Source organism: Solanum tuberosum, unplaced genomic scaffold (genome assembly GCF_000226075.1).
Source record: "Solanum tuberosum cultivar DM 1-3 516 R44 unplaced genomic scaffold, SolTub_3.0 scf00017, whole genome shotgun sequence".
NCBI classification, from domain to species: domain Eukaryota; kingdom Viridiplantae; phylum Streptophyta; class Magnoliopsida; order Solanales; family Solanaceae; genus Solanum; species Solanum tuberosum.
In genome coordinates this window covers 1,861,071-1,884,545 of record NW_006238943.1, presented here as the reverse complement: position 1 = coordinate 1,884,545, position 23,475 = coordinate 1,861,071, and the positions used below count along the sequence as shown (strand labels likewise).

At 35.7% G+C, this 23,475-nt stretch overlaps 1 protein-coding gene, 1 long non-coding RNA gene and 2 pseudogenes across 2 annotated transcripts; all 4 read right to left on the bottom strand.

The window, feature by feature from the left end:
* Positions 1-1,687: 1,687 nt before the first annotated feature.
* On the bottom strand, positions 1,688-6,549 carry LOC107063534 (putative disease resistance RPP13-like protein 1; annotated as a pseudogene).
* A 1,977-nt stretch (positions 6,550-8,526) lies between these two features.
* Positions 8,527-11,572, bottom strand: LOC102589489 (uncharacterized). Its single transcript, XR_001471580.1, has 2 exons — positions 11,459-11,572; positions 8,527-9,307 (listed from the first exon to the last, which is right to left on the bottom strand). It is a non-coding gene; the product is annotated as an uncharacterized lncRNA (long non-coding RNA).
* A 431-nt stretch (positions 11,573-12,003) lies between these two features.
* LOC102590937 (putative disease resistance RPP13-like protein 1) lies at positions 12,004-23,475 on the bottom strand (annotated as a pseudogene).
* Positions 12,360-18,486, bottom strand: LOC107058066 (homoserine dehydrogenase-like). The gene is made up of 9 exons (XM_015303372.1): positions 18,364-18,486; positions 17,185-17,306; positions 16,747-16,837; positions 16,568-16,582; positions 14,217-14,270; positions 14,069-14,128; positions 13,102-13,163; positions 12,959-13,028; positions 12,360-12,485 (listed from the first exon to the last, which is right to left on the bottom strand). The coding sequence occupies exons 1-9, from the start codon at positions 18,484-18,486 to the stop codon at positions 12,360-12,362; spliced, it is 723 nt and encodes a 240-aa protein (XP_015158858.1).

The following is a 23,475-nucleotide window of genomic DNA, read 5'->3' as shown; positions in this document are numbered from 1 at the left end:
GTATTTGTTATTTACAATAAACCAATAAATACATGTCATATGTTTAGAAAAAGACTTTTCGAATTGGGAGGATTGCCTCAAGCTTTAATTTATTGGATAGGTTGGAATAAATGGATGGTTTCAAATTGGGAGGCTTGACTTTTTGGTATAGTGGCAATAACGTGGAGTTATGGTGTAGAATTAAATAATTACTCTAAGCATATATAGTAAGTTCTAACGTGTACTAAGAAATTGTTTATGTATTATTCCTATTTTAAAAAGGAAAAAAAGAGTTGACCTATAATTTAGTGGGGACCACATACCACCAAAATTCACATTTTATATTGGAAATAAAACTTTCGCCAACTAAGCAAAGAATCTATCGTTACCAAAATCCGATCAAGAAAAAATAATAATTAAAACTCGCTAATAGTTGAGGCCAGGTAGATCGTTGTTTGGATGATTTTAGATGTTAAATTATCTAGAAATGACCTCTTGTGTTTTTCTTTTCTACTATACAGAAATGTGAAGACAAAGAAAGACCAAGGGTAAAGAAGTAAATTTACACTAATAAATACATTTTCTTCATATATCTAGAACTATCCATTACATTCCGCCAAGGATAAAAAAGGTAAATTTGTGACTAGATCTATGAATTGGAAATGGAATTGACTAGAATTGCATCAATGTGACAACACTCGGTCTTTCTTTTTTATTTTCTTCCAATAGTTCGATCTATCCAGAAAAATTGTCGGCCCTACCCCCATTCTACAAGCAAACCCTTGCTTTTTGTCGGGCAAGGACTCTCGGTTAACCGTTTTTTTTGTTCTTTGGTCATAGTGGTTGTTTGAATCTCAAGTTCCATTGTGTTGCACCAAAATTGTAACGTTATCCATCAATGAAATTGAAACTTCAAACCCTATGAAATTTGAATAATATGGCCTTTAACTTGACCTCATTTCACATTTGTGTCCTCCAACTTTGGGTATGCACAAATAGACACTTTAAATTGCATAAAATTGAACAAATAAACACATGTGCCTTACGTGGCATAATGCACACAAGACACCACGTAAGATGAAAATTGTCATGTAAGATGTCACTTAGGTCGTTTGTGTCTATTTATTCAACTCTATACAAATTTAAGTCTCTACCTGCGCACATCCAAAGTTGGAGGGCATATATATGAGTTGAGGCCAAGTTAAAGGTTATATTATTTTTATATTAGATTTAAGTTAATTTCACGAGATTCACCTATTGTCTTGATCGTGACTTCTCTACTCTTTTACAAAGATGTCGAGAGGTACTAGCTAGTAATTTCACGGGATTCAGCCAATTTTCTTTGCATGGGAAAGCCACCGGGTTCAGAGTGGTTAAGGGAGATGCATCTGAAGGATCGAATCGATAATTTTTGAAGATTGAAGGTTGATAAAAATCTTAGAATCAAGGGTCATAGAAACATAAGGATTTGTTGTTGTTGTTGCAAGAGAAACTACAGTTAAAGAATATATATGTCGAATTTAGAAGGCATTTTTATAATATAGCAGTAGCCAGAGGACCTGAAGCAGCTATCTATTACTTGAATTTTGAGTCTATTATTCAATTGACAAGGTAGGAATAAAGTATGCGTAAACTCTACTTTTTGCAGACTCCACTTGTAGGCATTTGACGATTTCTCATCTTCTATAGAATCAAGGAATGTATTATAACTCAATCAGAAGACATGTAAAACTAAAGATAGAAGAAGATCAACAGAAAAATGAAAATTTTGGATCAACAGATGATTTAAAAAACATTCGAACAATGAAAACGATATTTTCAAACGCAATTTCCCATTTTAAGTATCTGAATACCAGTAGAAAACCGATATACTCCAACATCATTATGATGCAAAGTGGGGCAAAACCAATTTAAGCACCGCAATAAGAAAGGGGGAAGACAATATATTTGTACCTTTAGACCTTTCTCACTCGTAAACTTCTTCCCATCAGGTGAAGCGGAATCGAAAACTTGGGTTCATTATGGGAGTTGGGTTGAATTCTTCTACTCTGTTGATGTCTTTTGTGTCATCAGAATTGAAGGCGTGAAGCTCGAAATGGGTTCTAGAGAATTTTGAAACCGTTGATTTCTCTGTTTCGCAGACTGATGACTGATGAGGGTGCCAATGAAGAAATCTATTTCGCTGATTTATGAGAGTGCAAACTATTACAACAAAATAAGCATATTGGTAACTGAAACACGAGTAAATCATTATTTTGTTATCTCACCTTGAATTCATCCCAAACAGGATATACTTTAAATGTATCTCACAGCGACTTCATCTCTGCAACATATCTGCATATCAAGAGGAGTAAAACATATTTTTATCCTCAAGACTTCATCTCTGCAACATAGAAAAAGAATTAAGGAACAAGCAAAGAGAAGTAACCGAAAATCAAAAGATACTAAGGAAATAGAAAAACTTACATCTATTGGAGGTTCTCCCAATGAACATTTATGGTGGAAATATGAGCAATTTTTGGTCAGTAGCCATGGTTTGAGCAATAGACTGCTCAAAAAGGTTTAAAAAAGGAAAATAATTAACAAAAATGCAAAGTGATGTAAATAAAAGTAAAAAGCTTATGATGGAAAAGAATAAGTTACATCAGTTGGAGAGTCATTCTTTTTAATCATCACATGGAATCCTCGTCGATCGTTATGGTAGGAATTTGAGCAATATTTGGCCAGTATTCCCCCTTGTCAAATTCTAGTAATGGTGTGAGCAATGGACAGTCGCGAATTGATAGTTTAGAGAGGGAAGAGGGCATCCCTTTTACTGGAAGGGATTGGAGCTTAGGGCAATTATTGATGGTCAGCTCAGAGAGGGAGGAGGGCAGTGCTGATTCGGAAAGTGATTGGAGATTAGGGAAATTATTGATGTCTAGACTTTGAAGTGAAGTGAGCTGCCCTTCTTCTAGCATTGACTGAAATTGAGATAAATTACCAATACATAGATATTGAAGAGAGGTGAGGCTTCTGATATCTTGGCTCCTTAATGTTTTCAGATTGTATATGGTAAGTCTTTGAATAAAGGAAGGCAATTCCCAATTCTCACCACCAACAATCTCTTCGTCACTGCCATCATGGTAGATGCTTAACTCTCTGAGACAGGGAAGTCTGTGTAAATGCCATTCCTTTCGGCCATTCACCAGTTTCTTGCAATTGTAGATATGAAGTTGTTGTAAATTGAAGGGCAATCCTCCTTCAGGAAAGGACTCTATTTCTGGACAATTAGATAGAATCAGTGTCTTAAGAGATGGGAGGAGTTCCTGCATACGTTCTGGAAAATACATCATCTGGGTCTTCCCACATGCCACCGAAAGTATTTCAAGATTCACACAATAAGCAATATAGAGACTTTCAGTGGCAGTAGGAATAAAAAGCCTAGTAAGGTTCTGGCAATTACATACAAACAATCTGCGTGCTGTTGGGAGCATCTCAGGTGATATATCATCTATACAATCACATTCTTGCAGTTTCAATTCCTCGAGAAACATACTCATCTCACCAACTGGCTGCTCCAATTTCAATTTCTGGCAACCAGATATAACTATTCTCTTCAAGGTAGTGGGAAGAACGCTAAAAGGAAAGGAGGTAATAGAGTTACAATCACTAATATCTAATTCAACAATCTGCTTCATTCCCTCAAGTTGGGATCTAAACATTTGAGCATCTCCAACCTTATGACAACCATCAACTTCAAACCTTTTTAAACATGAAAGTTGGATGGGTGTTTCCAAACTGAGTTCATGGCAATTTATAATTAAAAGCTTCTCAAGTGTAGGGAACTCTCCATTTCCTAGTACATGCCATTGCTTCCACTCCGGCATATCTTCAAATACAAGCTTCTCAAGAGCGTTAAAAGGCTTTTTGGAGGACAAACTGCCATAGAATTCTTCCGTCACCTCTGTTATTCCATACATCCCTCTAATGGAAAGGAATTTCAAACAAGGAAGCTGTCCTAGTGCTGGCAAGGAATAACAGTTCTTGCAGTTTATAAGAGACAATTCTACTAGCTTAAGAAACGAAACATCAGCTAGCCAATTTGGAAATTTTTGTCCCCTCTATATCCGGTGATTCGGACTTCTTGTATGTTTTTATGTGGGCGTAGCTCATCAAGAATGTCTCTTTCAGTTTGTGAATTGTCGACACTACTACTTTCACTCCACTCCAATGATAACTTGCCAACATGAATCTTCTCTCTCATCTTTGCCTTCACAGCTTCCCTACTATCAACCACATTTTGCAACTCTACAACCGATAGAGATCCGTACAAGTTATGTACTTCACCCAAATCTTCCATTCTCGAACCACCTAAAGAAACTTGGCTCCCACTAACACTTGGAGGCTTTTCAACTTGCTCAGATATAGTGGCATCTTCAAGAGAGAAATGTTGCTTATGTCAAGATGACGCAAGTTGATCAACATCTCCATCTGCAGCGGTAGCTCCTCAAGATCAGCACAAGATGACAGGAGAAGTGTCACTAAGTTATACAATCCACAAATGGAATCTGGCAACCTTTTAATCTTTGTCCGAGAAATATCCAAAAATCTCAGGAGCTTTAATTCAATAAACAAGTGATTTGGCAACTCAACAATCTCATAGCGTGACAACGATAATGCCCTTAAGGATGTTAGTCTTGGCAATATGTTATGCAACACCCTCTTGCTTAGCTTAATTTTGTAATCATAGAGCTGGATATTGATTGCAAGTAATGTCCTCAGCTGCTCTGATTTAAAGAGTGATTTCAATTTCTCAAACTCACCACCTTCTCCTATTGAATAGGACATGTGCCGACATTGTTCCAACATGTGCGATCCTTTGTTCTCTTCCAACCTTATACAAAGATTTGAAGATGCAATTTGGGCCAAATCATTGACAAGGTCATGCATTAAGAATCCCTCCGGTTTCCATTCAGACTCTGGGACCCTTTCGAACAATGATCTTGATCTCAACTCAAGAAAGTATTGGTTACCTGAATGCAACTGCTGTACAAGACCATTAGCAATCCACAAGTGAATAACTTGGTCCTTGCGAAATTGATAATCTTTGGGATATATTGCACAATAAGCAAAACATTGCTTCAAATGTGCAGGAAGATCATTGTAGCTCAACATCAGCGCTGGTAATATACCATTCGAACAACTTGGAAGCTCCCATATTTCACTTCTCAAAATGTCTCTCCACTCATCCACCTCTGATTTACCGCGTAAAACACCAGCAAGTGCCTTTAGAGCTAAAGGCAAACCTTTGCACTTGTCTGCAAATTGTTTTCCAATCTCTTTAAGTTCTGGATATTCCTCAGGATCCCTGTTTTCTAGTGAATGTCGTTTGAATAGTTCCCAAGAGACTTCATCAGACAGAGTCCCCACGTTGATTGCCCCACTACCCATCATCAAGGCAACACTCTCTTTACGTGTCGTCACAATGATCTTACTTCCTATATCTCCTTGTACAAAAACATTTCTCAAGTCATCCCACTCGTTGTAGTTGTCATTCCAGACATCATCCAGAACAATAAGAAACTTTTTTCCCTTTAATCTTTCCTTCAATTTGACTTGTAGCTGATTAAGATTGTTGTCATCCTTTAAGTCAAATGAGCCAATTTCTTGAAGTAAACCTTTTGTTATTCTGAAAGCGTCATATGCCTCAGAAACACAAAACCAAGCTTTCAAACCAAAATGGTCCTTCACCTTCTCATCATTGTAAACGGCTTTAGCAAGTGTTGTCTTACCCACGCCGCCCATTCCAACTATAGGAACTACAGTGAGCTTTTTTCCACTTGCATCTTCAGACAATAAACGGTCAATCAAATCCTCTATTTCACTCTGCCTTCCAAAGATATCAGAATCATCAACCAAAGAAGTTGAAGGTGTTCTAGTTTCTTGTTTAGTCGAAACAAAATTCTCCTTTAAGCCAAGGCGACCAATTTGCTTTTCCAACACCTCCAATGTTTCAATGGTTTCTTCCAACTTATCCTTTATGTTACGAAATAAATCATCACTCAAGCACAGGTTGAGGTCACTTACTTGTTTGTTGCTTGTTTCTGCAAGATTTTGATGCTGGCCTTCCACCTTAAGCCTCAAAGCTTCATAATTGACTTCTTCTATCAAGTTTTCAGCGCCGTTCACAGCACTCTGAAGCTTATTAAACCACTGGCTCACGTGTCGATTTGATGCTTGCTTATTCTCTGCATCACTTAGCACAATCTGAAGACCAAGAAAAATGTCCTGCAGCTTCTGTAAGAGCTGAACATGATCCTTATGCTTCTGAAACATCTTCATCAGATCACCATGAGGAGCAAGCCTGTCAAAGAGAGCATTCAAAGCTGAAGAGAGAAATGCACCACCAACTGCTAAGCCGACCTCCATTTCTGAAATCTGCAAGCAAAACAAGGAAACACAAAATGATTTTGAGAAGATAAATGTTTCAATTACTAAAGGAACTTTACTTTACCTGTTGAATGCTAAGAGTAATTTGCAAACAAGAATATTGGTACAACAATAGTTTTCTACAGTGACAACTATAGGGAAAAAAAGAATTTAAGCTGTCTTTTCCATGAGGATGACTTTTCACCCAACAACAAGACTCTGTCTTCATAATATTTTTTTTATACTTTAAAGCATGCCAAGTTGGGAATTTGATAACATCAAGAGGATCTTTCCCTTATAAAAAAAAAAAGATATATAATTTTTCGTATTTAATTAGAGATTTCGAGCTTGAATCGTTGTGATAAAGTTCCTCTTGATAGTGAGAGATAAAACACCCCAAACAAACTCAGATTAGGTGAAAACGTATTTGTATTTGTTATTTACAATAAACCAATAAATACATGTCATATGTTCAGAGAAAAAGACTTTTCGAATTGGGAGGATTGCCTCAAGCTTTAAGTTATTGGGTAGGTTGGAATAAATGGATGGTTCAAATTGGGAGGATTGACTTTTTGGTATAGTGGCAATAACGTGGAGTTATGGTGTAGAATTAAACAATTAAACAATTACTCTAAGCATATATAGTAAGTTCTAACGTGTACTAAGAAATTGTTTATGTATTATTCCTATTTTAAAAAGGGAAAAAAGAGTTGACATATAATTTAGTGGGGATCACATACCACCAAAATTCACATATTTATATTGGAAATAAAACTTTCACTAGCTAAGCAAAGAACATAATCATTACCAAAATCCGATCAAGAAAAAATAATAATTAAAAGTTACTAATAGTTGAGGCCAGGTAGATCATTGTTTGGATGCTTTTAGATGTTAAATTATCTGAAAATGACCTCTTGAATTTTTCTACTATATAGAAATGTGGAGACCAAGAACGACCAAGGGTAAAAAAGTAAATTTATCCTAATAAATACATTTTATTTCATAATTTTAGAACCATCCATAACATTCTGTCAAGGATAATAAGATAAATTTATGACCAAATTTGTCAAATTGGAAGTAGAATTGACTAAAATTGCATCAATGTGATAATTATTGTAGTGGTTGTTTGAATTCCAAGTTCCATTGTGCTACACTAAAATTGTAACGTTATCCATCAATGGAATTGAAACTTCAAACCCTATTTTTGAATTTTGAATAATATGCTCTTTAACTTGGCATCATTTCACATTTATGTCTTCCAACTTTGGGTATGCACAAGTAAACACTTTAACTTGTATAAAGTTGAACAAATAGACACACAAGTCTTACGTGACATAATACATACAAGACACGTCAGATGAAAAATTGTCATGTAAGATGTCACTTAGGACGCTTGTATCTATTTATTCAACTTTATACAAATTTAACTGACTACTCGAGTACATCCAAAGTTGGAGGGCATATTTAGGAGTTGAGGCCAAGTTAAAGGGTATAATATTTTTATATTAGATTTAAGTTAATTTCACGGGATTCAACCAATTGTCTTGATCATGACTGCGATCTACTCTTTTACAAAGATGTCAAGATGTACTAGTAATTTCATGGGATTCAGCCAATTTTCTTTGCACGGGAAAGCCACCGAGTTCAGAGTGGTTAAGGGAGACGTATTTGAAGGATCGAATCGATAATTTTGGAAGATTGAAGGTTGATGAGAATCTTAGAATCAAGGGTCATAGAAACATAAGGATTTGTTGTTGTTGTTACAAGAGAAACTACAGTTGAAGAATATATATGTCGAATTTAGAAGGCATTTTGATAATATAGCAGTAGGCAGAGGACCTGAAGCAGCTATCTATTACTTGAGTTTTGATTCTATTATTCAATTGAGTTCTTACTTGACAAGGTAGGGATAAAGTCTGCGTAAACACTCCACAGTCTCTACTTGTGAGACTATACTGTGTATGTTATTATTGTTCAATTGAACTCTAATGCTTCTTTGCTATCAGGAACTTAAACAAGGATATTCGGCTCAAAAACATGCTCTAATGACCGCGAAGAACTTGAAACTTTTGATGAGCGGAGGAAAAGAAAGCAAACTTGCAATATACGAGCCTCGAAGTAGTGGCTCAATTTTCATTCACGACGATCATTGGATTAGTCCCCGAGATGAGCAAGTCTAAGGATTTATACGTTGGGAAAACGAGGAAGAAAATGGGGCTTCAAGCTAAGTAATATATGATTGTTTCATTCATGAAATTTAAGATCATTTTGAGTGTGAGAAAATGGTGCCATTTCATTGCTAAAAATTGAGTTCTTCTACTTACTGTACTTTTTGCTGTAGAATGTGCACATGAGTTACACTGCTAAGAATATCGACAACAGATCTAAAAAGTTTCTCTTGATCTCGCATCTGTGTGCAGTAATGTAACTTTCATTTTTTTCAAGTAGTTCAGCCTTCCAGAAAATTTTCTAGCTCTGACCCTGACGTTGATATCTGGTTGTGAATCCATGTAATCATACGATCGACGTTCATCCTGAATCAATCAAATTATCAAAATATCAAATTACTTGCTGGTCGCTTGTTTCTGCAAGATTTTGATGCTGGCCTTCCACCTTAAGCCTCAAAGCTTCATAATTAACTTCTCATTAAGTTTTCAGCAGAGTGCACACCATCTCGAAGCTCATCAAGCCACTCGCTCACCGATGGATTTGATGCTTGCTTATTCTCTGCATCACTTAGCACAATCTTAAGACCATCCGAAGTCGCTCTCAGCTTCTTAAAGATCCGAACATCATTCGTATGATTCTGAAACATGTTGAGAAGATCACCGTGAGGAGCAAGCCTATCAAAGAGAACATTCAAAGCTGAAGAGAGAAATGCACCACCAACTGCTAACCCAATTTCCATTTCTGAAATCTGCAAAGCAACACAAAATGATAAATGTTTCTATCTTCAATTACTAAGAGTAATTTGCAAACAAGAATAATCAGTGATCTATAATTGGTACAACTATAGTTTTCTACCATCTACAACTGACAGCTATAGGAAAATAATAATAATAATTTAAATTGTCTCTTTTCCATGAGTTGACTTTTAGCCAACAATTGAGGCAAAAGAGGAAGGATATTTTATTTATTTTGGTGGGTGGACAGCCATAGAAGAAAAAAGAATCAAAACGAATAAAATTTGCTAATAAGTTTAATAATATTCAGACTTATTTAATACACAACAAAATATGCCTCTCTCTCTTTGCGAAACTTTCCATATCTCTCTCTCGCTACAAACTCTCTTCCTTTCTTTTCTCAATCATACATCACTTCTTTTTTTCTTGAACTAGTAAGTTTTCATAATCTTTATAAATATAGGTTATGTCTTTGGTGGGGACGGCATACCACCAAATTCACGTATTTCTATTGGAAATAAACTTTCACCACAACCTCTTGTATTTTTTTATACATAAGATTCTGCATTTTATCAAAGCACAAGGGTGAACATGTGCAACTCTGAATTTGTATAATATTAAAAAAAATTAATTTAACATATTATAAATTTTATATTTTAATTAAGTTCGCAGTATACTTAATTATCTTTTACTGGTAAAATTACCCGCGCTTCGCTCGGGAATTTAATAGTATCATGGAATTTATAAAATAATACTTAAAAACCTATCAGTCATTAAAACAAAAACACTATATTATCTTACATATAAGATTACGTAGTAACAAAAATTAATAATGTAAAGGAAAATGAAAATTATTACATCTTTATCATTTATTCTTAATAACATAAGCATAAATTAATGACTGTAAAAATACATACCAGGATCTGTAACATAAGCAATGGTATCACTGAGCCACTCAACATGAGCAAAACAAACAAATATTTAATTGTGAAGAAGAAGAAGAGATTCAGAATTTCAGTTGTTTTAAAATGAGAGGAAATCCCTCTATTTATAGACAACAAAGGGTAATGTGAACAAATGTTTATTGTGATTTATTAGAAAGGTTGCAACCCTTCGGAAAGGTCACAACCTTTCATAAAAGTCAGAATTTTTCATAAAAGTCACAACTCTTCATTAAAGTCGCAATTTTTCATAAAAGTCACAACTTTTCATGAAAGGGGAAGGCTAGTTAAAGTCAAAACTTTTCATAAAATTCACAATTTTTCATAAATGTCACAACTTTTCATTAAAAGAGGAAGGCTAGTTTTGGAAATAAATAAATTTAAAGAGAATTCTGGTTTGTGGTGGCGCCACGTAGGCGGGCATAAGGTTCTCTTTTATATATATAAGATGTAATATTTTTATAATATTGATTTTAAGTTTTCAATTTGGTATATAATTTTTATAAATTAATTTTCGTATATATTATTTTTATATAAGATTTTGTTAACATTGCAGATGGAACTCTCTTACCCCTTTCACACTACGGGTCTATGTCTTCATCCCGGATTCTTCATGATATGCAAAAATATAACGCACAACAATTAGCTGCAAGTTTGTAACATCAAGTTGACTCGGACATACTGTATCCCTGTTATTAGATAAAATTTTAAAAATGTGTAAATGAAGCATCACAATTAGGAGCTACAGGAAACATATCTAAACAGCGAAAATAGAAATTAATACCTAAGGCAAACTTTCTCCCGTAAACTTCTTCTCATCAGGTGAAGCAGGAGTCGAAAACTTGGGTTGAATTCTTCTACTCTGTTGATGTCTTTTGTGTCATCAGAATTGAAGGCGTGAAGCTCGAAATGGGTTCCAGAGAATTTTGAAACCGTTGATTTCTCTGTTTTGCTGATTGATGACTGATGAGGGTGCCAATGAAGGAAATCTATTTCGCTGATTTATGAGAGAGGAAACTATTACTACAAAATAAGCATCTTGATAACTGAAACACGAGTAAATCATTATTTTATTATCTAACCTTGAATTCATCCCGAGCAGGATATACTTTAGCATGTATCTCTTGCCGAGCTAGATTGCCATATGGTTTAAATGATATCTTCTTAAAATGATTTTAAGAAGATAAATGTTTCAAACTTCAATTACTAACAATTTTATTTTACCTGTTGAATGCTAAGAGCTAAGAGTGATATATAATCAAGAATGATTTCTCCCCCTCTCTTTTGCTTGTAATTGGTACAACTATGTTTTATCTACAGTCTGCAGCTCACAGCCATAGAAAATAATTATGGAGTCTGCCAGTCTGGTTTCTTGACTATTCATTACTGGAAGCAAGAGTTTTGGTAAATCTTCACACTTTCTTCCTTATTATTTTCTTTGTTTTACGTTTTCTACTTTCTAAATTTTGTCAGGATAAAGATAAATGAAGATAGTGCTGGAGGGAACAAGTTCTCCATTACAACATTTGTCTTGGTTTTGTATAGCTGACAGTCGAAGAAAAGAAAAGGCCAACATCATTTTTAAAATTCTCTTCTCTTCTCATAAAATGAAATAGGTAGTCCATATATAGATTCTCCATGCTAATTTGCTCATTTCCCATCACCAAGGCAACACACTCTTTGCGTGTTGTTACAATGATCTTACTTCCTATATCTCCTTGTACAAAAAGATTTCTCAAGTCATCCTACACGTTGTATTAACCCTTTTGTTATTCTGAAAGCATAATAACTAAGTCTCTAAAATTGTAGTAACATAAAAAGTTTAGGTACCAAAATGGTCATTACAACATAAACTGATTATAAGCTGAAGTGAAATCTTAAAAACTAGTCAAGCAATGAGGCAAATATATGATCAATTTCACTAGTGACAAGATAGACGCGAGAAATCGTGCAATAATTTTCCATAAACTGACAACGCACTCTCACGTGTCGAATTTTTTTTCAAAAAATGGATGTGCTAAATGAGCCTGATTTCAGTCTTCAATGATTGAAGCAGAGGGACAAGAAGAGTCGATTTTTCATCCTTTGAGGATCGAATGTTTGTATCTCAGTGTATAATACTCGGTCAAGGGAATAAATCTTGAATGTCAAGGATATCAGCTAGGACACCAGCTGCTGTGGTATCATTTCCTGCTCCAGCGCCTTGGATAACCAAAGGTTGTTTCTCGTAACAACGGCTGTATATCTCCACCTGTAGACAAACAATCCAAATTACAGACGTTCAATCATCATAGTCATTCTTCGACAAAACCAAGTCATTAATCTTACTGTTTGTATTACCTCCTAATTAGTACAAGGGATACATTCTACGATTAAGGTAGAATAGAATCAAAGACCTTAACTGCACAAAGTTTTGCAGGGCGACACCAGATGATGTGTAAAGAGTAAAGACAAAGTAAAGCGTTCGCCTTAGGCATGGGTAAAAGATGAGCAATTCTTTAAAATCACAGCATGATGTAATACATCACTACAAAAATGACATCACAAAAGGGCTTTAAACAATTAAAAATGTTTTACCTTGATAATCTAATAACGACGAGTATGATATGGTTGAACCTCCATAGCAGTTAAAAGAAAATTCCCAACGGAAAACAAAGTAATGGAACAAAAAGAAGAGGGACCAAAGAAACAGCAAAATGGGAGGTGAAAGTGCACAATGCGCACCACATTATCACTTCCTCTTAATCTTCCCAATGCAAAATCTTTTGGAACTTCTTGGATGCCAACTTCATATCTGAAAATGAGTGATGTTAATGTCATGTACACAAAAGTGTTTTCAATAATCAATTTTTCCCCAAGCAGCAGACCGCCAGACACTTTCTTCTGTGCTATTTGTTTTCAGTGAAGCTGTTTGTAGCAGTTGATTTTGCTAGAACAATTCATAATAGTTCTAAAGTAGACACTTATCAAGAAGACAAAAACCAATAAACAGAAATATCTATTTTTTTTCTTCAACCAACAAGTTAATAAATACTCCTTGATATACACTTGTTCAAGACAATACAAGAAATGAAACTTCAAACCTTACAAGGTGAGACCAAACCGCTTAAAGAAACCAAAGATAGATTCTAAGTTTCTACTAGTATGGATAACATTGCCATTTTGCATCCAAACGAACCCATCATTACCATATGAACATGTTAGTGAATTATATTCAAACAAATCCAGACAAGGTCTGCATACATCCTATCCTCCCCAAACCCCACTTGTGGGGTTACATTGGGTATGTTGTTTTTGTAAATCCAAACATAGGTCTTATGTAGAATGAGCCGACAAGTTTTTGCTTCCCAATTTTCAATTGATGTTATACTAAATACAAGAGCTTATAACAATTTTCTCAACATAAGTCTCAAGAAAAAAATATGATAATTCTGCATACCCATCTGCCACCTTCCCAACCCTAAATACATGAAAAAAGAACTAATTAATGAAAATATTTTGGAACTATCATTTAAAGATAGTTCAATGTTCCCTCATCTATGCCATTACAGATTTATACTTCTAACTCGTTCTTTAATTGGTCGTGGATACGAGAGGTGAACAACTGACCATAACACTCCCGTCAGTGAGCAAGCTTTGCTTTAAGCTGCTAGAGGTATGGTGACTTGCAGAATGTGATTAGAATAAAAGATCAAGTTGTCATTATCCATTGAGCAAACTAAAAATGAAGTGAAAGAATTACCACGCATCATCATCAAGCAAACTAACGCAGAAAATTCAAGCTTGTTTAGTCCTATCTTCAATTTTCTTATCAAGTAAGGGAAGGCCATTCACTAGAAAGTCTTCCAGAGGCATCACATCTGGTCCCATTTCTTCAGGATACAAGCTTTCAATCTGAAAAGGGATTTGCATATGCATCAAGGTTTCTGAAGCTAATTGAGCTAGTAACAAAACAAAGAGACATGGTGACATGTATCCTAACCTTCATATTATCTAGGTTTAAACGTCGTCCAAGGAGCCGAGCAAGAATTAGAGCCTGTTATGAAGACATCAAAACAAAATATTGTTATGAGGGATGTTCAACTTCTCAAAATTTACAGAACCAATTAGAACTATGAACGTTTCATGAAAGGTACCGAGAAACCAAGTATTAACTATATTAAGTTGGATAAGATATGCTTCCCATCGCAATCTGCGAAAATGATTCTGGCTTAATCACAGCTTTTCTACCCCCCAAAGACATCATCATCCCAAATACAAATTAAGGAAAGATTATAACAAAGTACTTGAAATATGAAGCAGAGATGCTCCCTCTACACTCTCATGCACATATGACTATAGCTAACGAGACACTTTTCATGATACAAAAGAGAATAGCAGAATCACAGACTAGAAGAAACCTTGAATTTTATATCCAGATGGGACTGGCTTGAATGTTTTTTTTCCTTACGAGATTATACTTACAAGTAACCATGATAAGGGGAAAAAACAGAATAAGCAAATGATAATCACCAATCACTCAACTAGTTTTTCGTTCTTTTTTCAAAATTTACTTTTAATTACGTTCTTTTAGATGGTTAATTCAATGGTTCAGACTCGTTGCAGTTGACATTGCAAAACAGAATAATTGTATCATATTGTTTATGTTGGCTTATAAACAAAGAATTGAGTGGTCTTGGAGTATCGTATATTTGATTCTTAGCCATTTCCAGTTGAGTTATATAGTTGTTGCATATGGGTTGAACAGAGGATTTTAAAGGTTATAGGGTCTCCAATATTGGAAGCTCAGATCTTTTCACATAATATCATAGCCAGCCTTTTTACATAATATCATAGCCAGCCTTTGCAAAATAGAATAATTGTATCAATTATGCATACTGTAAGACTGCAGGTAAGTTCAGATAAAGAAAAAAGAAAGATAATGCTTAATCAGCATAATAATTTGGCAATATAAATGGATTGAAATCTTGGACACTGTAAGTTTAATCAGAAGAAAGACGTTTCCTAACCTTTCTTGCTGCATCCATACCACCTAGATCATCCCGAGGATCTGCAGATAAGTATAAATACATAAGAATAACTTCATACTTCAACTATCCTAATGAGAATTGAGATGAAGTGTAGTGTCAGCGATTTCTTCCATAATGATATTTTGGGATGGATGTACGGTTCCTGCTAACTGCTGCTAGAAAATTGACTGCATCTTGACAATGCATTGAAGACATTATTTCTTTATTAGAACAGGAACTAGAATCTCCTTAGAAGTTTTGAATGGCTCCAAATTTCTTATATAATCCAGCTGGAAACAGAATTTTGGGGTAGGAAGCCTGCTCTTGGAAAGGATTATCAACAAAAATCAAAGACAATTACGATGCAAAATGGACAGTGATACCTTCTTTATATACGTTTTACTTCTAAATACTATAATACTTTCAGGCAATTGGGCAATATAGAAGAAAGAGAATATTGGGTCATGACTATGGTAACGATGAGCACATAGATTAACAACCACCAAAAGGATCGAAAATGGTTGCTGTTAGTTTACCACATTGGTTAAAGGTACCCTTATATGATCTTGGACTAGCTTTCTGGACTGGGTTAGGCACAAAGTCCATTTTCTTAATGATATCTCACTCAAGCTCATCCCTAGTGTTTAGTTATTACCCAATGTTAAGCCCCCCTGTGTTATGTTATACATACTTCATATGTTCCGCCCTGTGCAAGCGATAAGAATTAAGATGTTAGTCTCACTTCAGTTGAGGATGTTTTGTTGTAATCTCTTTATGTGATCTTTGGCAATCCGCATGTCATGAGGTAACTTTTGGGCAGAGTTAAACCTGAGATACATTTTTCTCTAACAATTGAAATTTGATCATAACAAAACTTGAGTGTGATAATTAATCAAGTTGTACTTGTATCCATTGTATGCAGAATCTGACAAGAGGACCAAGCATATAGAAACCGACTGTCCCTTCCCCAAAAAATGCTTTCACGACACTCTTATAAAGTTTGGAAAGTCGACCGATCAACTTATAGACATATTCATCAAATCCTATACAGGTTACATGTACGCACCAGCTAGAGGGGAGAATCAGATAGCTAAATGTAAATAACAAGAGATAATTGTAATATAGAGTTGTATGTGCATGTTCACCACATTGGACAAATGTATGAAGATGCACCGTAAAGTGAGCATATAAAAGAAGAATTCATGTGTAAGACATTTGTATTACACATTCTCTTAATCGCTTCTCGTGTTTCTCTGACTTCTCTCACATTCAAATTAGTCCTAGACAAACTTCCTAAGCAGAAGGCCAGAAAATATTATTGTACCAGAGGAACACTTGCCTGACAGGAAAACGAGTGGAAATTACTCATAGAAAGAGCAACATATAAACAAAAATGTAAGACTACACATAATTATGAATAGACAATATCATATATTCAATCGACAACTTTCTGTTTTTGTAAGTCATATCTTCAATTCTCATATATATGGTGATTTTACAAACATTAATAGTGTAGCCAAGGCTTTTAGCAGCATTAACAACTTGGCTGAATGGCTTTCCATCCTCAACCTCACTCATTAATACCCCAGGGTACCTGTTAGATACCAAGATATATGACATCTTACCATCAAATGCTCCTGATGTTTATAACAAGCAAGATAATCACTAAACGATAATCAATTGCTATTGTCTGCCTCCTTTACCTATTAAAGTTTCTGTTAACATTGTAGATGAAACTCTCTTACCTCTTTCACACTGTGGGTCTATGTCTTCATCCCGGATTCTTCATGATAGATTCCATTTTCCTCCTATAAAGAAATTTCTGTCAGTCATGTTGCAGCTAACCATCTTCGTGTCATCTTTTCTTCTTCTGAGTGTCTTATCCACGATCAACGCACGGGAAGGATCGTTGGCTGGAAGAGGACCTCTGGGCAATGGAACCTCTCAGCACCAAAGGCAATAACTTGTCCATCAGGCAATTCATAGTTCTTTTCAGTGGAGGAGCTGCTCCTGGCAGTTTCAATCTCCTGCTCATAGTCAAGAGCCACATAGGCAAGCTTTTCCTAATAGCTGTAAAAGGAAAAAGAAAAATCAGACCTCACACTAAACGAATCTGGAAGCACAAATAAACTATTGCAATTACTTGTATGCTTATGTGAAGTTTGTGAAATAAAAAATACAGGAACTTAAGGAGACATATAACATATGATTATTCAGTAAATAAAAGACTATTAGCTAGGAGAGCAAATGAAAAACAGAAGCGAAAGAGGATACAATATTTAAAAATCGAGAACAAACAGCACATGTTTTCCTTCCTTGTTTCCATTTTCTATCATTTTATTCATGAATACACGTACTGGAGGTTAGAGCTAGGCAGATATAATTTTCCTTGGATAGAAGCATATTTTCTATGTAATATATTTCAAAAATGTGTGAATGAAGCATCACAATTAGGAGTTACATTAAACATTTCTAAACAGCGAAAATAGAAATTAATACCTCAGGCAAAGTTCTCAATGGTGATGCATATCAAAATTAATACCATCGAAATTTTCTACCTTTATAGTGACTTTGTATTCTTAAAAACAAAAATATCCATATCATTCGACATTTTTCCTTTTCAATGTTAGACCAAACATATGCATAAACTTGGGTCAGAAATTAATTCAGTGAAATGTGAATTAGGCGACATCAACTTAGCAAACACTTCATAAAGGCATTTGACGATTTCTCATCTTCAATAGAATCAAGGCATGTATTATAACTCAATCAGAAGACATGTAAACTAAGGATAGAAGAAGATTAACAGAAAAATGAAAAAATTGGATCAACAGATGCCAATTGTATGTTAAACAACTTTCGAACAATGAAACGATATTTTCCAAAGCAATTTTCCATTTTAAGTATCTGAATACCAGTAGAAAACCGATATACTCCAACATCATTGTGATGCAAAGTGGGACAAAACCAATTTAAGCACCACAGTAAGAAAAGGAGAAGAAAAAATATTTGTACCTTTAGACCTTTCTCATACGTAAACTTCTTCCTATCAGGTGAAGCAGGAATAGAAAACTTGGGTTGAAATGGGTTTTGGGTTGAATTCTTCTACTCTGTTGATGCCTTTTGGGTTTCATCGGAATTGAAGGCATGAAGCTCAAAATGGGTTTCAGAGAGTTTTGAAACAGTCGATTTCTCTGTTTCACTGATTGATGACTGATGAGGGTGCCAATGAAGGAAATCCATGTCACTGAGTTATGAGAGTCCAAAATATTACTACAAAATAAGAATCTTAGTAACTGAAACACGAGTAAATCATTATTTTGTTATCTAACATTAACTTCATCCCGAGCAGGATAAACTTTCTTGACTTTCCGCTAGCTCTGAGGTGTCACTCGAGGTTGAGTAATGGGCTTAATTTGAAGGAAACTTCATAATCTTCAAAGTTCTCTGACTATCAAAACCAAAAAGTGATGTAATATTCTAGATAATTGAATATCAAAACAAAAAAAAAACTGATGTAATTATGCAGTGGAATCAAACTTGAAATCAATGTGGTACAACATGGCGTAAAATAATGGAAGCAGATATTCAAAGTCGTTTTCAATTTCTTTAAATTTGAAGCTTGATATAACTTTTATCAATGTGTTGGCTACCTGATTGAGAAAGTGAGGTTGCATTTCTTGGACCCTATATCTCCAAAGGTGATAACATATATTAAGCAATCAACTTTCTTGAGCAAATTATCTCAATCAAAATATACTAAGGAAATAGAATATCCAGTGAATATTAGTTACATTTAAGGAAATAGAATAACTTACATCTATCGGAGCAGAACTCGTTTTAATCATTACAGGGTTCTCCTAATCAAGATTTATGATTTGAGCAATAGGCATTCTACACTGCTCAACAAGGTTTTATAAAGGAAAAGAATCAACAAAAAAGCAAAATGAAAACAAAAATAAAAAGCTTCTGATGGAAAAGAATAACTTACATCAGTTGGAGAGCCATTTGTTTTAATCATCACAGGTATTCCCAATCGATCTCTACGATGGGGCTGAATCATTAATAAAAACCTGAATAGTGGACATGTGCATCACTCTAAACTCACTGAAACACATCTTGTGTATGGTACACCTTTGAATTCTATTAAGAGTTTTGAATTTGATAGTGGACATGTGCATCACTCTAAACTCACTGAAAAGGGAAAGAACAAGTATACATGACTTGCTATTGAGATGAAAGTTCAAGCGATAAAAATCTTCGAGTAAGATATGTAACATTAATTGCTATTGAGTTCTAAAATTAAAATCATCAGCTTCATAGTGGCAATAGACACTCCATACTGCGAAACAAGAATGTAATAAAGAAAAAGCATTAACATAAAAGCAAAGAGAAGTTGAAAAAATAATAAAAGGCTTATGAGGAAAAAGAAAAACTTACAGTTGTTTTAATCATTAAAGGTATTCCTCATTGATCTGTATGGTGGAGATATGAGAAATTTCTGGCCAGTATTCCCCCTTGTCAAATTCTAGTAGTGGTGTGAGCAATGCGCAGTCGCGAATATGTAGTTTAGAGAGGGAAGAGGGCAGTGCTGATTCGGAAAGTGATTGGAGATTAGGGCAATTAATGATGTGTAGAATTTGAAGCGAAGTGAGGTGCCAAAGACCTAGTGAATGGAGCTCATGATGGTGATATAAACGTAGCTCAGAAAGAGGCGAGGGAAGCCACCCTTGTTCCAGCAGTGACTGAATTTGAGGTAAATTACGAATACATAGATATTGAAGAGAGGTGAGGCTTTTGAGATGTTGGCTGCTTAATGTTTTCAGATTCTCTATGGTAAGTCTTTGAATAGAGGAAGGTAACTCCCAATTCTCACCACCAACAATCTCTTCGTCATTGCCATCATGTACGATGGATAACTCTCTGAGACAGGAGAGTCTCTGTAAACTCCACTCCTTTCGGCCATTCACCAGTTTCTTGCAATTTCTGATCCAAAGGGCTTGTAAATTGAAGGGCAATCCTCCTTCAGGAAAGGACTCTATTTCTGGACAATTATAGAGATACAGTTCCTTAAGAGATGGAAGGAGTTGCTGCATACGTTCTGGCAGCCACTTCAGCTTCCAACAGCCCTCAATATACAAAATTGTCATCTGGGTTCCCCCACATGCAACCGAAAGTATTTTAAGATTCTCACAATTCAAAATAGTGAGTCTTTCAGTGGCAGTAGGAATCAAAACCCTAGTAAGGTTGTGGCAATCCTCTACATTCAAATGGCGTGCTGTTGGGAAAAACTCAGGTGATATATCATCTATACAATCACATTTATACAGTGTCAATTCCTCCAGAAACATACTCATCTCATCAACTGGCACCTCCAATTTCAATTTCTCGCAACGATATATGGTTATTCTCTTCAAGGTAGTGGGCAGTATGCTAAAAGGAAAGGAGGTAACAGAGTTACAATCACTAATTTCTAAATTCTCAATCTCCTTCATTCCCTCAAGTTGGGATCTAAACATTTGAGCTTCTCCAACCTTAGGACAACCACAAACTGCAAACCTTTTTAAACATGAAAGTTGGATGGGTCTCTCCAAACAGACTTCAGGGCAATTTATAATTGAAAGGTTCTCAAGTATAGGGAACTCTCCAATTCCTAGTATGTTCCATTGCTTCCACTCCGGCATATCAACAAATCCAAGCTCCTGAAGAGAGCTAAAAGGCTTTTTGGAGGACAAATTGCCATAGAATTCTTCCGTCACCTCTGTTATTCCATGCATCCCTCTAATCCAAAGGAATTTCAAACAAGGGAGTTGTCCTAGTGCTGGCAAGGAATAACAGTTCTTGCAGTTATCAATAGACAACTCTACTAGATTAAGAAACAAAGGATCAGCTAGCCAATTTGGAAATGTTGTCCCTCTATATCCGGTGATCTCGACTTCTTTTATGTTTTTATGTGGGCGTAGCTCATCAAGTATGTCTCTTTCTGTTTGTGAATTGTCGGCACTACTACTTCCACTCCACTCCAAAGATAACTGCTCAACATGATTCTTCTCTCTCATTTTTGCCTTCACAGCTTCCCTACTATCAACCACATTTTGCAACTCTACAACTGATAGAGATCCGTACAAGTTATGTACTTCACCCAAATCTTCCATTCTCGAACCACCTAGAGAAACTTGGCTCCCACTAACACTTGGAGGCTTTTCAACTTGCTCAGATATAGTGGCATCTTCAAGGCACGAGTGTTGCTTATGTCAAGATGACGCAAGGTGATCAACTTCTCCATCTGCAGCGGTAGCTCCTCAAGATAATCACAAGATGAAAGGAGAAGTGTCTCTAAGTTATACAACACACAAATGGAATCTGGCAACCTTTTAATCTTTGTCCGAGAAATATCCAAAAATCTCAGGAGCTTTAATTCGATAAATAAGTCATTTGGCAACTCAACAATTTCATAGCGTAACAACGATAATGCCCTTAAGGATGTTAGTCTTGGCAAAATGTTATGCAGCACCCTCTTGCTTAGCTTATTTTGGCAATAGAAAGGCATATTGATTGGAAGTAATGTCCTCAGCTGCTCTGATTTAAAGAGTGATTTCAATTTCTCAAACTCACCACCTTCTCCTATTGAATAGGACATGTGCCGACATTGTTCCAACATATGCGATCCTTTGTTCTCTTCCAACCTTATACAAAGATTTGAAGATGCAATTTGGGCCAAATCATTGACAAGGTCATGCATTAAGAATACTTCCAGTTTCCATGCAGACTTTGGGACCCTTTCGAACAGTGATCTTGATCTCAACTCGAGAAAGTATTGGTTACCATAATGCAACTGATGTACAAGACCATTAGCAATCCACAAGTGAATAACTTGGTCTTTGCAAAATTCATAATCTTTAGGATATATTGCACAATAAGCAAAACATTGCTTCAAATGTGCAGGAAGATCATTGTAGCTCAACATTAGCGCTGGTAATATACCATTCGAACAACTTGGAAGCTCCCATATTTCACTTCTCAAAAATGTCTCTCCACTCATCCACCTCTGATTTGCAGCGTAAAATACCAGCAAGTACCTTTAGAGCTAAAGGCAATCCTTTGCACTTGTGTGCAATTTGTTTTCCAACCTCTACAAGTTCTGGATGTTCCTCAGGATCCCTGTTTTCTAGTGAATGTCGTTTGAATAGTTCCCAAGAGACTTCATCAGACAGAGTCCCCACGTTGATTGCCCCACTACCCATCATCAAGGCAACACGCTCTTTACGTGTCGTTACAATTATCATACTTCCTATATCTCCGTGTACAAAAATATTTCTCAAGTCATCCCACTCATTGTAGTTTTCATTCCACACATCATCCAATACAATAAGAAACTTCTTTCCCTTTAAGCTTTCCTTCAATTTGACTTGTAGCTGATTAAGATTGTTGTCATCCTTTAAGTCAAATGAGCCAATTTCTTGAAGTAACCCTTTTGTTATTCTGAAAGCATCATATGCCTCAGAAACACAATACCAAGCTTTCAAACAAAAATGGTTCTTCACCCTCTCATCATTGTAAACCGCTTTAGCAAGTGTTGTCTTACCCACGCCACCCATTCCAACAATAGAAACTACAGTCAGATTTTTTCCACTTGCATCTTCAGACAATAAACGGTCAATCAAATCCTCTGTTTCGCTCTGCCTACCAAAGATATCAGATTCATTAACCAAAGAAGTTGAAGGTGTTCTAGTTTCTTGTTTAGTCGAACCAAAATGCTCGTTTAAGCCAAGGCGGCCAATTTGCTTTTCCAAATCCTCCAATGTTTCCATGGTGTCTTCCAACTTCTCCTTTATGTTAAGAAAAAAATCATCACTTAAGCACAGGTCAAGGTCACTTACTTGCTGATTGCTTGCTTCTGCAAGATTCTGATGCTGACCTTCAACCTTAAGCCTCAAAACTTCATAATTGACTTGTTCAATTAAGTTTTCAGCAATGTCCACAGCATCTCGAAGCTCATCAAGCCACTGGCTCACAAATTGATTTGATGCCTGCTTATTCTCTGCATCACTTAGAACAGCTTGAAGACCAAGTAAAGTCATTTTCAGCTTCTTGAAGAGCCGAACATGATGCTTATGCTTGTGAAACATGTTGAGAAGATCACCCTGAGGAGCAAGCCTATCAAAGAGAACATTCAAAGCTGAAGAGAAGAAATGCACCACCAACTGCTAAGCCAACCTCCATTTCTGAAAT

Coding starts and splice junctions, on each gene's coding strand:
- LOC107058066 (XM_015303372.1), bottom strand. CDS start 18,486: ATGGATTTCCTTCATTGGCACCCTCATCAGTCATCAATCAGTGAAACA. Junction 14,129..14,216: donor TAAACCTAGATAATATGAAG/GTTAGGATACAT, acceptor ATCCCTTTTCAG/ATTGAAAGCTTGTATCCTGA. Junction 12,486..12,958: donor TAAGAGGAAGTGATAATGTG/GTGCGCATTGTG, acceptor GTTTGTCTACAG/GTGGAGATATACAGCCGTTG.